This window comes from Tachysurus fulvidraco, chromosome 11 (genome assembly GCF_022655615.1).
Source record: "Tachysurus fulvidraco isolate hzauxx_2018 chromosome 11, HZAU_PFXX_2.0, whole genome shotgun sequence".
NCBI lineage: Eukaryota > Metazoa > Chordata > Actinopteri > Siluriformes > Bagridae > Tachysurus > Tachysurus fulvidraco.
This window is the reverse complement of record NC_062528.1, coordinates 14930554-14945005: the sequence shown is the minus strand read 5'-3', so window position 1 is coordinate 14945005 and position 14452 is coordinate 14930554. Positions and strand designations below refer to the sequence as shown.

The 14452-nt window shown below is 37.6% G+C and overlaps 2 protein-coding genes across 7 annotated transcripts in view; both read left to right on the top strand.

Annotated features, from left to right (window-relative positions):
- Positions 1-5907, top strand: part of myo1cb (myosin Ic, paralog b) — a 43816-nt gene extending 37909 nt beyond the window's left edge. For all 4 annotated transcript variants that reach the window (XM_027147201.2, XM_047820489.1, XM_047820490.1 and 1 more), the window contains exons 21-32: positions 61-137; positions 265-333; positions 473-557; positions 1167-1326; positions 1617-1700; positions 1815-1908; positions 2267-2322; positions 2567-2702; positions 2781-2851; positions 2940-3037; positions 3131-3230; positions 4322-5907. In XM_027147201.2, the coding sequence (XP_027003002.1) occupies positions 61-137; positions 265-333; positions 473-557; positions 1167-1326; positions 1617-1700; positions 1815-1908; positions 2267-2322; positions 2567-2702; positions 2781-2851; positions 2940-3037; positions 3131-3230; positions 4322-4348 (1057 nt within the window). In that variant the 3' untranslated portion in view covers positions 4349-5907. The remainder of the gene's footprint in view (positions 1-60; positions 138-264; positions 334-472; positions 558-1166; positions 1327-1616; positions 1701-1814; positions 1909-2266; positions 2323-2566; positions 2703-2780; positions 2852-2939; positions 3038-3130; positions 3231-4321) is intronic.
- Positions 5908-7381: 1474 nt separating this feature from the next.
- si:dkey-118k5.3 (NLR family CARD domain-containing protein 3) lies at positions 7382-13921 on the top strand. Of its 3 annotated transcripts, none has more exons than XM_027148037.2 (9): positions 7382-7673; positions 7802-9754; positions 11140-11562; positions 11689-11775; positions 11864-11947; positions 12032-12115; positions 12240-12323; positions 12474-12555; positions 12635-13921. In XM_027148037.2, exons 2-9 carry the CDS (start codon positions 7893-7895, stop codon positions 12647-12649), a joined length of 2721 nt encoding a protein of 906 aa, XP_027003838.1. In that variant the 5' UTR covers positions 7382-7673; positions 7802-7892; the 3' UTR covers positions 12650-13921. The 3 variants fall into 3 exon arrangements, with proteins under 3 accessions (XP_027003838.1, XP_027003837.1, XP_047676749.1); XM_027148036.2 differs by having other exon boundaries at positions 7383-7673; positions 7799-9754; XM_047820793.1 differs by having other exon boundaries at positions 7383-7673; positions 7799-9754; positions 12474-13921.
- The last annotated feature ends 531 nt before the right edge of the window (positions 13922-14452 follow it).

The window sequence follows — 14452 nt, the reverse complement described above, 5'->3', positions numbered from 1 at the left end:
GTTTCCACATGTGTTTGTGCAAAAGCTGATTACAAATGCGAATACATGTTTCAACTTTAGGACCAAAATCTTCATCCGTTTTCCAAAGACCTTGTTTGCAACCGAAGATGCATTAGAAGTCAGAAAACACAGTCTTGGTAGGAACTATGTATTTATTTATACAGAAAACACAGAATTCTGACTATACTATACATCGTATACATGCAGCATATGATATTGATGTACAATGATGTCAAAGAATTCTTTGATTAATTTGTCATACAGCGACCAAGCTTCAGGCGAACTGGAAGGGCTACAGTCAAAAATCCAAATACCGTAAAATGCGACGATCAGGTATGGTTAAAAAGAAGAGGGAGTTATGCCACATTTCTCATATTTCATAAAGACACAATAGTTTCATTTTGAATGTGTATGTAACTTTATTTCTCTTTTCCAAAAATAAATCGACCACTTTCATGTTCTTGTTCTGCAGCCATCCTGATTCAGGCCTGGTGGAGAGGAATTTTGGCCCGCAGGAGAGCACATCGCAGAAGACAAGCTGCTGACACCATCCGCAGGTATGCCTGCTTCGATATCTTATGCAAATGATCTTACTTTATGTCTTATATTACTCCTGACAGGACAGCATAAAAAGTTATCATCCACAAAGCAAGCTGGCCCCAGTTATCACTTGTGTTATAACAGCTATAAAGAGTTGTTCCTTTCTCAGCCTCTATATTTTCCTCTCACTTGAAGTTAACAAGAAAAATAATGAAGCTTGTCATGTTAGCAAGAAGTCATGAATTCCTGAAGGTGGAGTTTTAAGTTTTCCAGTATGGCAAAACATAAAGGAACAGTCTTACCTCTTACCCTCACAAAGCAGTGACATCCTTCCAAAAGTGCTATATAAATCTGCACAGAGAAAACATGTCAAAACGTATTCACTTTTTTTTTAACTATATAAATACATATGTGCATTGTTACTACAGAAATGTTACAGTATTAGAACAATTAACAGAAATGATTAAAGTCCTTGCAGCTTGCACTTTTGTCAGAGCTGCTGTTGTAGAAATTAACCAACACCGTCTGAGCAGAAGCACTGCGTGATATAAACGTTCAGTGCGATTCATATGTCATTTGTAGCTGGATTTTGTTTTGATTTAAATTTTTTCTTTTATTTTTCTTAGATTCGTTAAAGGATTCATGTACCGTAACCAGCCACGCTGTCCTGAGAACGAATACTTCCTTGATTATGTGCGGTACTCATTCTTAATGAAGCTACACAGGAGTTTGCCTAAATCAGTACTGGACAAGAGCTGGCCTAGACCCCCACCTGCCCTGACTGAGGTTTGATCACATTCCCTTTTAACTCTTACTTATTCGTACATATCCTGGATGGAGTATGAAGTGGATATGACAGTAGCCTAGTGGTTAAGGTGTTGGATTACCAGTCAGAAGGTTGTGAGTTTAAATCCCAGGCCCACCAGTCTGCCACCACTGGGCCACTTAACCTTCAACTGCTCAGTTGTATAAAATGAGATAAGGTGTAATTCGCTCTGGATAAAGGCGTCTGCTAAATGCTGGAAATGTAAATGTAAATATGACACGTGACACGAATATCTGTCGTCATACACCAGGCATCAGAGCACCTCCGCAAGCTGTGCATGCAGAACATGGTGTGGAAATACTGCAAGAGCATCAGCCCAGAGTGGAAGCACCAGGTAAACACTGGATCTACTAAAACATTTAAAGAGGATTTTTCAGAATTCAACATTGGACTTAATTGAATTGTCTGCACTAAACATGAGCGTCTTACAATTTCTTTTTCATTTTAGTTGGAACAGAAGTCGGTGGCCAGCGAAATCTTTAAGGACAAGAAAGACAACTACCCTCAGAGTGTCGCCAAACTGTTTGTAGGAACAAGACTCAGTAAGTACAGTATTCACTGTGCCGATATCTTTGCTATTAAAAATAAAAATTCTTAGCTTTATAATAAGCGGTTATTATATTAGCTTGATTGTTATAAATAGATGATATTGCTGGTGAATCATATCATGATTTTGTAGCAAACCTATATTAACAAACCAAACTAAAAAACTGAGAGCATTTTACATGTTAAAAGAACTTTCTTGGGTTTATTAGTACATTTTATGTGAATTTCTCAAAAAAATAAACATGGGCAAATTTAAGTGTATAGCAAAATGTACAAAATCCATTAGTACTTTCATCTTTTCAAATCTTTTCTCTCTGCTTTTTATAACAACGTTCATTGTGTGTGTGTGTTTAGATGGGGAGGAAATCAATCCTAAAGTGCTCCAGGCTCTGGGCAGTGAGAAGATGAAGGTATGTATTCACTGATGGTTGTTGCACACCGTGGCATTTGTTATTTTTTTGACTGACATGCTAAACAGTGCTATGACCAGAATTCTGAAACTGACTTCCACTACAAACCATTTTAGCCTTAAGTAAGATGGATGGATATATATTACTTTAATCCAAATCACGCAACACTTCTAATACCTATGTGTGTAAGTTGTGTCAGAGTTATTTTATATATGGGGTTAATCCAGTGTGTGGCTCTTTACAGTACGCTGTTCCAGTGACTAAATACGACAGAAGAGGATACAAACCACGTTCACGGCAGCTGATACTGACCGGAAGCTGTGCGATCATTGTAGATGAGACTAAGTTGAAACAGCGCATTGATTACAGTATTCTGAAAGGTGAAGTAGCAAAGGAAAAAAATATATAGTAAGCGTAAATAAATAATATAAGTACTAAATGTTGACCTTTCCCTGTAGGCGTTTCAGTCAGCTCTCTCAGCGACGGCGTTTTCGTCCTCCATGTTGCCTGTGATGACAACAAACAGAAGGTGAGGTTAAAAGATCATCAGTGAAGGATTGTTACAGCAGACTGGATGGTGGATAAAATTAATATATAAACTAATATCTTGTTCATAGGGTGATGCAGTGCTACAGAGCGATCATGTGATTGAGACCTTAACCAAAGTTGCGATCTGTGCCGACAAGCTCAACAACATCAACATCAGCCAGGAAAGGTCAGCATCATGCATGTGAACTTCATGTGAATTTATGTATGAAATTAAGGAAATATTTGGATTTCTTATTTCTTTCTTTTTGTACTTGAACAGCATAACATTCACAGTGTGTCAAGGAAAAGAAGGGATGATTGACTTCACATCCGGCTCGGAGCTGCTCGTTTCCAAAGCTAAGAACGGACACCTTTCTGTGGTAAGGAGTGCCGCTAAGTATTACCCCATTAAACATTAGCACCTTAAAGTAATCTAGAACAAGGTGTTAACTGGTTTGTTAAATAATTCATTTATGTGTTTGTCCTTAAGGGTGAATAATAATAATAATAATAATAATAATAATAATAATAATAATGAACTGTATTAGTGTCAGATGTTTCGGTATATTTGGTCAGATCTAGCCGTAAAGCATGTATGCTAAGCGGTTAAAGAAGTTCTTACCTTGCTGTAATAGACCATGGTAGATAGGGATGATTGAAGGTGACGACTTGTCTTTGTTTTGGATAAAGCTGCAAATTAAAAAAAAGCTGCAATAACCAAAATAAATAAAAAATAACTGTTATTTAGTATAAAAGTTAAAATTAAAAGAGGTCACTGTATCACAGACCACACTAATAGGTGGTCATGACATTAATTTGATCTTCTGCCAAACAACTCATAAACCACTTGTGGGGAAAAAGCGACGTTGAAAATCATGCTTTATATTTGATACATAAGCGAGACAGCATTCATTCTTTAGGCAAATTTGTTCCATCTCACTACAAATGGACTTGGTTGTTTTTAAAACCCACACACAGCTTTCCTACACTGTTTCTACTCTTTCCTCTCGAGACTCTCCACACTTATGTGCACTCCAAATATGTGCATGAGGTCATGTGGTACATCTCTCATTGGTAATTTGAATTAAATAAACGTAAAGTGGTGCTCTGTTTTGTGCAGTTTGAGCAAATGCAAATACTTTAGAATCAACTTATTTTATATTCAGTTCCATGAATACTAAAGAATAACTTTAATAACATGACTCTTAATGCAGCCTTAATTTGTTATTGTATATCTGACATGCTTGTCTACAGTTATACAAATCACTGAGAATTTGACAATGCAAAATTAATGGTATATTTTCAATTCAGTCCTGAACTGTGGTAATAGAGGCTGATTTTTAGAATCCGTTTTCCAATTATACGAGAAAAGCCTTGTGATTAACCAGCAAACCAACAGCCTGATGTACGTATAAACAGCTGAACATCTTTCTCAGTTAAATACAATCCAGCCTGTCTTGATATTTTGCAGACTGCCCCTCGCCTCAATTCAAGATGATGGCTACATTCTAAACCGGTGACCTGTCAAACAGCCGCAGACAGAGCTCCACTCAGCCATTGAGACGCCAGCCAGCCACACCAAAGGCTTCGCTTCCACTCGTGACCTTCCAGCAAACTAATCAATATTTATATTTCTGTGTTCTGAGAATTTAATGTTGCTGTTATTTTATGATTTTATATTTGAAAGCCAAGAAATAACAACATATCAGTGCATGTTTCTTGCACTGTTTATCTATCTTGCTTAATTTGGGGAACAATAATTTGATGTCTGGGAAGCTTCTGCGTCATGTAAAGATAAATCAGGGTTAGCAGTAAGAACTTTTTGATTGTTTCTTCTCACTTTCTCCAGGGACTCAGAATTAAAAGCAGAATTATACTCTTGCATATTATTTGCAGCAATGATAGAACATTACTTAATGTTTCCTTTGAAAGTTTAAATTATTCCTACCTAGAACCTGTCTTATATTAAAGCTATACCAAATACTTTCACATGCATAAGCCAAATGATCGTGAATGGTATATCGTGGGGAAAATAGTAAGGAGGCTGAAATATTTTGTTGAAAGTTGAAAGTGTTGTCTTCTGGATGTATGAAAAAAGGAGGGATTATCTTAGTATGTTCACAATGCATGTTAACCTTTACCATGATGGTAATGGAAAGCTGAGTAGATTTTATTCAAGTCAAGTTAAACTGATGTATTGTAATATGCTTGAATATATTTGGCTCCATTACACCAAATCTTTTAGTCACACATTAATAGCTTTTCCCTTTACTGACGATGTTTATGTAAGTTTTCTTTCTGATTATCACTTAAAAGAAAATTATTTAGAGGTTTGATATCAGGCAACGTGTTCTGCCTACAGAATAACTTTACTGCAATATTACAGTCGTAAACAGTCGTCTTTCGCTTTATACACTGGATACATAGTAATGTCATTTTCTAATCCACATGCTACTTAGGCTAAAGATAAGCAGCTTTTAGCTTGTGAAGAAGAAAATGATAGAGAAGTATCCAAATAAAATGGGTTTGTGTACTGTATGGAAGCGCTGCTTTTGTGCATAATAACTATAGAATTTCAGGAAAAAGAGTGTACATTAGCACAATGCAGACATGCACTTCATAGGAAACCACGCACCTTTGCACTGTGTATACAGTATAATCTTTAGTCTTGCCTTTTAAAATATTGATGGTTTAAAGGGTTACTTTAGAAAGTTTAGCAAGTGCCTATATCAATTATTCTCACAGCAAACTTTAAGCTTTAAAGATGACACTATTAAACGCAGCTGTAAAAAGCTATTCTAAGTGCCACATGTAACATAGAACAAATATATAAAACTATATTTTTATGGTTATAAAATGTTCCCAACGCTGTCCTTGGAAAAGCTTTGATTAATGTTTTCTTACTGCACCTGTAGACAAGCTTAATTGACACTTGTGATTTTGTTTTATACTATTTGTGTAATTTAAGAAACTTTAAAATGTTTTTTGGATGCAGACTGACAATATATCTTCGCATAATAAAGCTGATTTCATAAATAAAGCTTTTGTCACTCTTCAGTCCCTGTCCACTGATTCATTGTTCCATGAGACATATAAAGGTCAGTATACAGTCAGGTTCGTAAATATTTGCCCATCGACAAAGTTATTGTTGTAGCTGTCTATCAAGGTATATAGAAATAAACTAATGTAAAGACTTTGAGGGTGTTTACATCAAATTGGGTGAAGAGTTTAGGAATACAGAATTTTTTTTATGTTTTGTATATACTTATTTACTGTAAAAACATAGTGGGCAAGTCTCACTGAAAGCAGACAGCTGAAATGTTAAACATTTTTCAGCTTTTATTATCTTCAGCTGTCCCTATGAACCTGTATTCACTGTAGGTGCAGATTCAGCTGATGTCTACTTCTGTTGTAGCTCCTGCCTGTTGGTTTGATATGTTGTGTGTTTTGAGATGCTTTTCTGCTCACTACACTTTTAATAAGCTGTTATTTGAGTTGGAAGGTCATTATAAAGCCATAACTTTATTCTAGAAGTGAAATAATATCTGAATCTCTATAATCTGATCACATTCAGGAGTCTGTAACTGTTCTTCTTACCCAAGGGCTAATTAAGTAATTAATTAAAGTAATACAAATTACTTTTCCCCCCAATTTCTTTTATTTATCTCTGAACAACTGGCTTAGACTGAATGGTATATTTTTCTGCATGGAGTCCTGAAGGTATTTGTGTCGTCACTCTACTGTCTCTACTGGGGAAACCCTTTTGTATGCTGGGCTGTGTGGGACATTATTCAAGCTTTTTCTCACACACATGAAATATACTGTATATACACTCCACTTTATTTATTTATGCACATTCATGCAGTCATCCAATCAGACAATTATGTGTCAGCAGCACAATGTCATAAAACATGCAAGATAAAAAATATTTAGTTAATGTTTACATTAAACATCAATATTGGTGACTTTGGTTGTAGCATGAATATTGGAGCCATTTAGAGTTCTGCAGTAAAAAGCACCTTGCTGATGAGAAAGGACAAAACAGAACGGGTTGAGCTAAAAGTCTACACTGATTCAAATAAACACTCATTAAGCATAACAATTAGCACAACACTTCAAACCATAAGGTTCGACTCTATGCTTTCTGTAGAGTTACTGATCGTTTCTCATCAGCGAAGCGTTTCCATCCACAGAATTGTTCACTCCATTTTTTTGGGTGGGAAAATCTCAAATAAATACTCAAACCATCTCATCTAGCTATGGTGAAATTTTTAACCCTATTGATAACCTTCTATAAAGTTCTTGTAATAGTCCTTGTTCTTGTATCCATTTCTCAATGCATGTCTCACATGTGTGTATAAAAGTATGCAAATTTCATTCTTAATTATGAGACTATTCTAATCTGTCTGTGTTTATGTGTTTATGATTTTTACTACTCCTTATGCATGTCAATCTATTTGTAGAATTTAATCATGAATATAAAATTACGTACCACTCCATCCTGCATAATTCTGATTTTTTTTTAAAGGGGTGGAGCCACAGTTCAAGTCCAAAATAACTCTAATACGCTTCATTTCAGCTGATATACTTGACAACAGACCTGTAAAGTTCGACTGTAACTATGCATATGTACAAGATACAAAGTTTTTATTTTGTAATGGTGGTCATATGAAGTGAGTTTACAGGCTGACTACGTGTGAGAGTTAATGCGCTTTAACGTGGGGAAAAACCCAATAGTTTCGGTTTTAAGTGACTTCATCGTTTGTCCTCCTGTTGGGACTGAAGTGTATATGGATAAATGGACGGAAATCCTCTTGCTGGAAGTAGGTTTGATTAATTTAATCTTTATTGGTTGTAGTATAGCTACAGCTATAGCTTTCAGTGTCGCACTTCTCTATGATTTCAGCATTTATCCAGGAGCTGACATGTTTCTGCTTTTGTGTTTCAGCAGCTCTTTCCCAGAAGTAACCAACTTCTAAGAAGAACAATAGTTTTTAATTGACAGCAGGAAGAGAGAAAGACTTGACGTAATAACAAAGCTGATGGCTGTTGAATCATGCAGTGTGCAAATACAAAAGCGCCGTGTGGAGCTGGTGGAGAACTGGAGCAAACACTTGAACCCTCTTCTGGTTCACCTTCTGGAAATGGGGGCTGTTACCGAAGAGGACGTGAGCTTTATAAAAGGTGGTGGGATGTTAGGTGAACGAGACTGTATGAGGACAATGCTGGATGTCCTGCAGGGACGAGGAGAGGAGCCGTGCCAAGCTTTTCTGTTCCTGTTGTCTAACTTTTCTAATTTCACCAGAAGCACAAACCTGAGTGTGAAAGATCCTGTGAGTGACCATCTCCAAAGACACAAAGATATCTTGGCCAAGCAACACACACCAGGGAATTATCTGGGATCGACTTCCGGACTTCCCAAGGTGGACTGGTTCACCGACATTACGTTTTCTAAGGATGCAGGACGCCAAGTGCCTGTTCATTTCCAGCATGAGACATCAGTTGTCGGGGACGCCTTTAGGGCAGGGAGGGCCGAGACAAGAGGACATGGGGAGACTTGTTCTTTTAAAGACATCTATCAGAACCTGCTCTCTGACTCCGGGAATGGTGTGGCCTTGTTGTCGGGGGTGGCAGGAAGTGGCAAAACCACTGTGATTAAACGGTTAGTTCAGGAATGGGCTGTAGACGCAGACCTACAAAAGATAATCTTGCCTCTGTCTTTTCGTGAACTGAGCCTAATTACTGAACCCCTGAGCCTTCAGGTTTTGCTGTCTGATCATTACAGTCATCTCAAACCTATTTTGCCAGAATTAATGACTTCCAACCAAGTCCAGCTTCTGATTATTCTGGATGGGCTTGATGAGTTCTGTTTCCCCTTGGACTTTGAACGCACTCCTAAATGTTCAGACCCTGAGCGGGAGCTATCTGTAGGAGCCATGGTAGTGAATCTAATAAAAAAGATCCTCTTGCCAGACATCGCTATTCTCCTCACTTCTCGTCTTCACGCTGTCACAAAAGTGCCACAGTTGCTTGTAAACCAGTTCTACAATGTTTTGGGCTTCTCACCAGACCAACAACGGCAGTACTTTGAGAAAAGCTGTACCTCCAGCAAGACTGCTGATACTGTGTGGGCATTTGTATCTTCTCACAAACCCTTACAGCTCATGTGTCACATCCCCGCCTTCTGCTGGATTGTGTCTACTGCCTTGCACAATGGCAATTCCTTCCTCATTTCTGACACCGTAACACCGAGTGGTGAGTCACAAACAACTGAAAAAGTAATAGAAGATCAGTCTCGGACCTCATCTGAACCTAACACAGCGATAAACAACAGCCATGTCATTGGCACCAGACCAGTTACAATCACTGAGATCTACTGCTGCTTTTTTAAAACCATACTCCTCTTCCATGTTGGTGGGTGTGTAGAGGGCTTGCATCTCAACAGGCTTCACGATGCCCCTCATCTCCTAAAGGAGACAAAAGCAAAAATTAGATGTTTGGGTGCCCTGGCCTTCAAAGGCCTACTGGAGAGGCGATTTGTTTTCGACTCCTCAGACCTGGCCTCTTTCTCTCTAGACTGCAATGAGCTCCTGCGTGCCTTCCTAATGGAAATCCTTAAAGAGGACAGATCTTCTCTAACATATGAGAAGCATTTTCAGTTTATTCATACCAGCATCCAAGAGTTCCTAGCTGCACTTTATTATGTTCTGGAGTCATTGTCAGGTTCGGACCCGTTCACAGGACTTAAGCGGAACATGGGACTCCTTGCTCCAGCAATGCACTCGCACTTAATGTCTATTATTAGTAAATTACGTCAACCACAACATCTCTTGCGTAGACGTATTAAAAAAGCTCTCCACTGGGGAGAACGCCATCAGTCCGGACACCTGGATCTCTTCTGCAGGTGTAGTGCACAGTAGACCTTTTTTTTTCTATGCAAGTGTATCACTAATGTAATATTAACTTATTAATATTCCTGTGTAATTTATATTGCTTTCTCAAACTCCCATTAACAATCTAGCACTAAACCTCATTTATTAAGACCGGATACAAATCGATTTATTGGGAAGTCATTGGTAGGAGTTTTTCCCTAAGAAAAGTTTCATAAAAGTAATGTGAGCTTTGATTTATAGGCTTCAGATTGTATAATCCTGCAATTTAATATAGAGAAGGTGTATAGATTATTCAAGATTAAATAAATAATTTGATTTCAATTGTACATTCAAATGTAATGAACATTTCATATTAATGACTTGAAGGAAGCATAGCTAGACAATTAGGACATAAGAAATGGCACCCTATACAAGGAGTAACGGTAATCTGTGTCTCCTAAAGAGGAAAATTGATCTTACCAAAAAATTTGGTACCAAAGAATTGGTGTTAAAAAATGATATACCCTACATAAGAATATGAATGCACTTTTCTGCTCAGCCTGAAATACTTAATGAATATTATTTTTATCACAACTACAAAATTCAATATAAAATGAATTTACACACAGATCTGTACAGTATATACACAGATCTACACAGATTTTGTTAAGACATCAGGAAAAAAAGATTTGGAAATGTAATATGAAAGTGACATTACATACGGCTAAGTACGGTGACCCATACTCAGAATTCGTTCTCTGCATTTAACCCATCCAAAGTGCGCGCACACACACAGCAGTGAACACACACACACACTGTGAACACACACCCGGAGCAGTGGGCAGCCATTTATGCTGTGGCGCCCAGGGACCAGTTGGGGGGTTCGGTGCCTTGCTTAAGGGCATCTCAGTCGTGGCTGGCCCGAGACTCGAACCCACAACCTTAGGATTACGAGTCAGACTCGCTAACCATTAGGCCACAACTTGCCCCTTAATATTGAGTGAAACAGAGTAAAGAGAAGAGAATAGCAGAATTAGGACACAAGTCTTCTTTGAGGATGACTTGAATGTTCAACAACTGCAACTCAGTAGTAAAGGATAGAAAGATTTTTGGAGAAGGTTGGAGTTTGCTCTTTTGAAACCCAAAATGTAAACAAATTTAGCCCCTCCCTTCAGTCATTCAGTTTTAAAGTCACGTATGCCTCCTGAATGTCCTGAATGTCAGTGCAAGAGAGCAAGAACCTTCTTATATACTTCTGTATACCTGTGTAGGCTTAGGTCTAATATTCTCTATATCAAAATATTTTCTCTCATGTAAACGTTTATCACACTTCCCATTTTCATTGCTTTTATCCAACATTATTTATCTGGCATTTATTATAATAATGACAGTGTAATCATTCTTTCCTCTTTTACAGATTTGTATCTGGCTTGCTAGTCCCCAAGACCCGTTTCATCTTGAATGGCCTTTTCCGTGATGAACCACGGTCATATTTGACCTCGTGTGTGCCCTTGCCTCATGCTTCTCCACCATTTGTGCTGCGGTTGCTCCACTCACAGCTCCACAGCCCTACTCTGAGTCCTGAAAGACAGCTGAATGTGTGCCACTGCCTTTATGAGGCTCAGGACCCTGGGCTGCCACAGAGACTGCAGGCCTGGCTAAAACTGCTCTCTCAGGAGGGTATGGGTTACTGTAACTTGACTAACAGGGACTGGAGTGAGCTAGCTTTTCTCCTGCAGCTAAGTCCGGACCTGCAGTCGATAAATTTGGAAGCACAAGGGCTTGATTCTGAGGGACTACGCAGACTCCTTCCTGTGCTTCCCCTATTTTCCACCCTCAGGTAGCTCCATGGAGCATCTTTTGATGATCGGTTACATAACAATGATTCTTTGAGAAACTACTGAGCTACTAGGGACCAATGAACTTACTTTAATCATTGTTATTAATATGAATTAATTTCCCAAAGGCTTGCACAGAATCCTCTGGGTCCAGAGGGGGCAGAAGTGTTGTCTCTTGCTCTACAGAGTCCTGACTGTCATATTGAGAGACTGTGGTAAGTTAAGATTGATAAAGAAGTGTGTTTTCTATGAACATACCCAGTTCACTGTGGCACTATGACTGTGTGTGTGTGTGTGTGTTAGGGTGGTAGCGACGGGTTTGGGCTGTGAGGGAGTCAAGATCTTAGCAGAGGGACTTAAAAAGAACCACACAGTGATTGACCTCAGGTAAAGGAGGATGTTTGAGTTTCCAGTGGTTTGATGAGTTTATGTTTAAATTGACATTGATATTAAATTGTTATTTTTGGGCAGAATGGCAATTAATAATATTGGTGACGTTGGAGCTGCTGCTCTTGCTGAATTATTGAAGACTAATCATACTCTAAAAGATATTAGGTAAGAAATATATTTCTTAATATATTTAATATATATCTAGTGTGCTTTTTATTTTAGAATTATTACTCTTTAATATTGTTGTTCTTTTTATGTGCTTCTTATTCGTTGTTTGTATAATTTCCAGACTTAGGGACAATTTCGTGTCAGATAAAGGAGTAGAACTGCTTAAGGAAGCCCTTATGGAAAACACCACCTTAGAGTTCCTATGGTAACTGAATCACTTCACTATGTTAATAATAATAATAATAATAATAATAATAATAATAATAATAATAATAATAAAACACTAACCAATCTCCTGCTCAGATGTGTTCTACAGAATGAACAAGATTTCAAAATGCAATGTTTTACCTTTCAGGTTATTTGACAACAAAATTTCCAAGGAAGGTGTTCGGCAGCTGAAGGAATTTTCAAAGAACCGACCCAACGTTGACATAAAGGTCTGCTTCTGATCCCCAAATAGTCATAGATTAAAGACATGCTGTTTGTAAAAGGTGATAAAACTCAGGATATTTTTAGTTTTCTCTTATCTAGGATTGCATTACAGCGGTTTGAATCTGCATGGACGTGGTTTATAAAGATTCTGGCTGTGTTGTACAGGGATGTTGTACAATGTGAAAAGAAATGCTCAGTTAATATACTGTACATTGGACAGTGTTGCTTTCGACTACATCCCAAAACTTCTTGGAAAGGCTGACGTGTGACTGGAGCCTGCACATTATGTTTCTGGAACCATTTATTGAAGATACATGACTTGGATCTTCAACACTGATGGTGTTGATGAACTTGTTGATAAACACCACTTGACCAGTTGTTATGTTTATATACTGTGCCTTCTACACCACATGGTCAGTAGGTGCTGTGAACTTTACTGTGTACCAGGAAGAATGTTTCAAACTTCCCCTCCGTGAACAAGGATATGATGTTCTGCCAAATAATCTTTTTTACTCTCTCAGCAGTTGAGCTTTGACCTAGTAGTACAGTAAGTGTCGTGTCATGTTAAATGTCACTCAGATTATTTTTAAGGCTTATCTGAAAACTAAGAGATGCTACAAAAAAAAAAATGCTGGTTGGTATGTTCAGAGTACGACAGTGTGAGTTGTACCAGTGTCAATGTAAGATATTGTGTTACATTGTAGTAGAAGTTTACTCAATATTGTAAATAATTAGTTTCCATGAAAATGGAAGTGATTTTAATGTATTTCATAATAGCCAAGCCCTCTTGCCCAAACCATCTGTTACATTATTCTGCTCATCCAATCATCTTCAGTCGTAGTGGATCCAGAACCTCTGCCAGAAACTCTGGGCATGAGATGTCAGTCCATCAAAGTGGATCACAATACTATTGATAATGTGACAATAATTAGATCCCAGTGTTAAAACACAGTATGCATGCACTAACCAGACCAAAAATCTGAAAAGTCAGCCTGCAGAAGTGCCTACTTTCACAATTATGTGTTTTTTTCCATTACTATTACAAAACAGACACATGGATGTTTTTAGGTCATTGTTCGAGTTGGTGTGGTTGCATATATTGAATGCAAGGGAAGGAAAAAAAGTCTGAAAACTGGTTTGTCGTTCCAATATTAACGTCAGTAAGACAGAATGACCAGTTAGAAAACTTGCTTCCTTTACATGTTCATTTAATCAGACAGTTTGGAACAAAGAAAAATAGTTTTACCAAAAACAGTTTTAAAACAGTTTTCTTTTAAGTGTTTACAATGGATTTCGCTTGCTACAGTAAAACTCTAACATATTTATTTATTGATTTTTTTTTGTATAAAATTAAAATGGGTTTCTCTCTCAGCACCACTCTATGCAGTAGTGTGTTTGTGTCTGTATGTAATCTCTGTAGTGCCTCGTTTCTTCACATCCAACATCTCCATAAACACAAATGCTGCAAAATGATTCTCAATTTTAATGTATTTATTTACCTTTATTTTAACAGGAAGTCTCATTGAGATCAAAAATCTCTTTTACAAGAGAGACCTGGCCAAGGTAACAGCCATACATAAACAACATATTAAAATGCTTCATACAAGGTAACAGCCATACATAAACAGTACATAGTGTACATGTACATAGACTACATGTCTCCTTTACCACATTTTTTATGATGGTCTTAAATGTATTTATTGATATACACGTTTCTAATTTAAGATCTTTTTGCAAGTTATTCCATGCCCATGGCGCATAGTATAAAAATGCAGTTTTCCACAAATCTGTCCAAACACTGGGTACATTAAAAAGCAACCACTTGGAAGAGCATAGCTGATAACTAGCAGAATTGAGACAGAGGAGGGTACAGTGGTAAGCTGGAAGTTTACCTAGCATGGC

Excerpts from the sequence above, each read along its gene's own strand:
- si:dkey-118k5.3 (XM_027148037.2), top strand. The coding sequence starts at position 7,893 with ATGGCTGTTGAATCATGCAGTGTGCAAATACAAAAGCGCCGTGTGGAG. Across the intron at positions 11,948-12,031 it reads CACACAGTGATTGACCTCAG|AATGGCAATTAATAATATTG; the intron begins GTAAAGGAGGAT and ends ATTTTTGGGCAG. Across the intron at positions 12,116-12,239 it reads CATACTCTAAAAGATATTAG|ACTTAGGGACAATTTCGTGT; the intron begins GTAAGAAATATA and ends TATAATTTCCAG.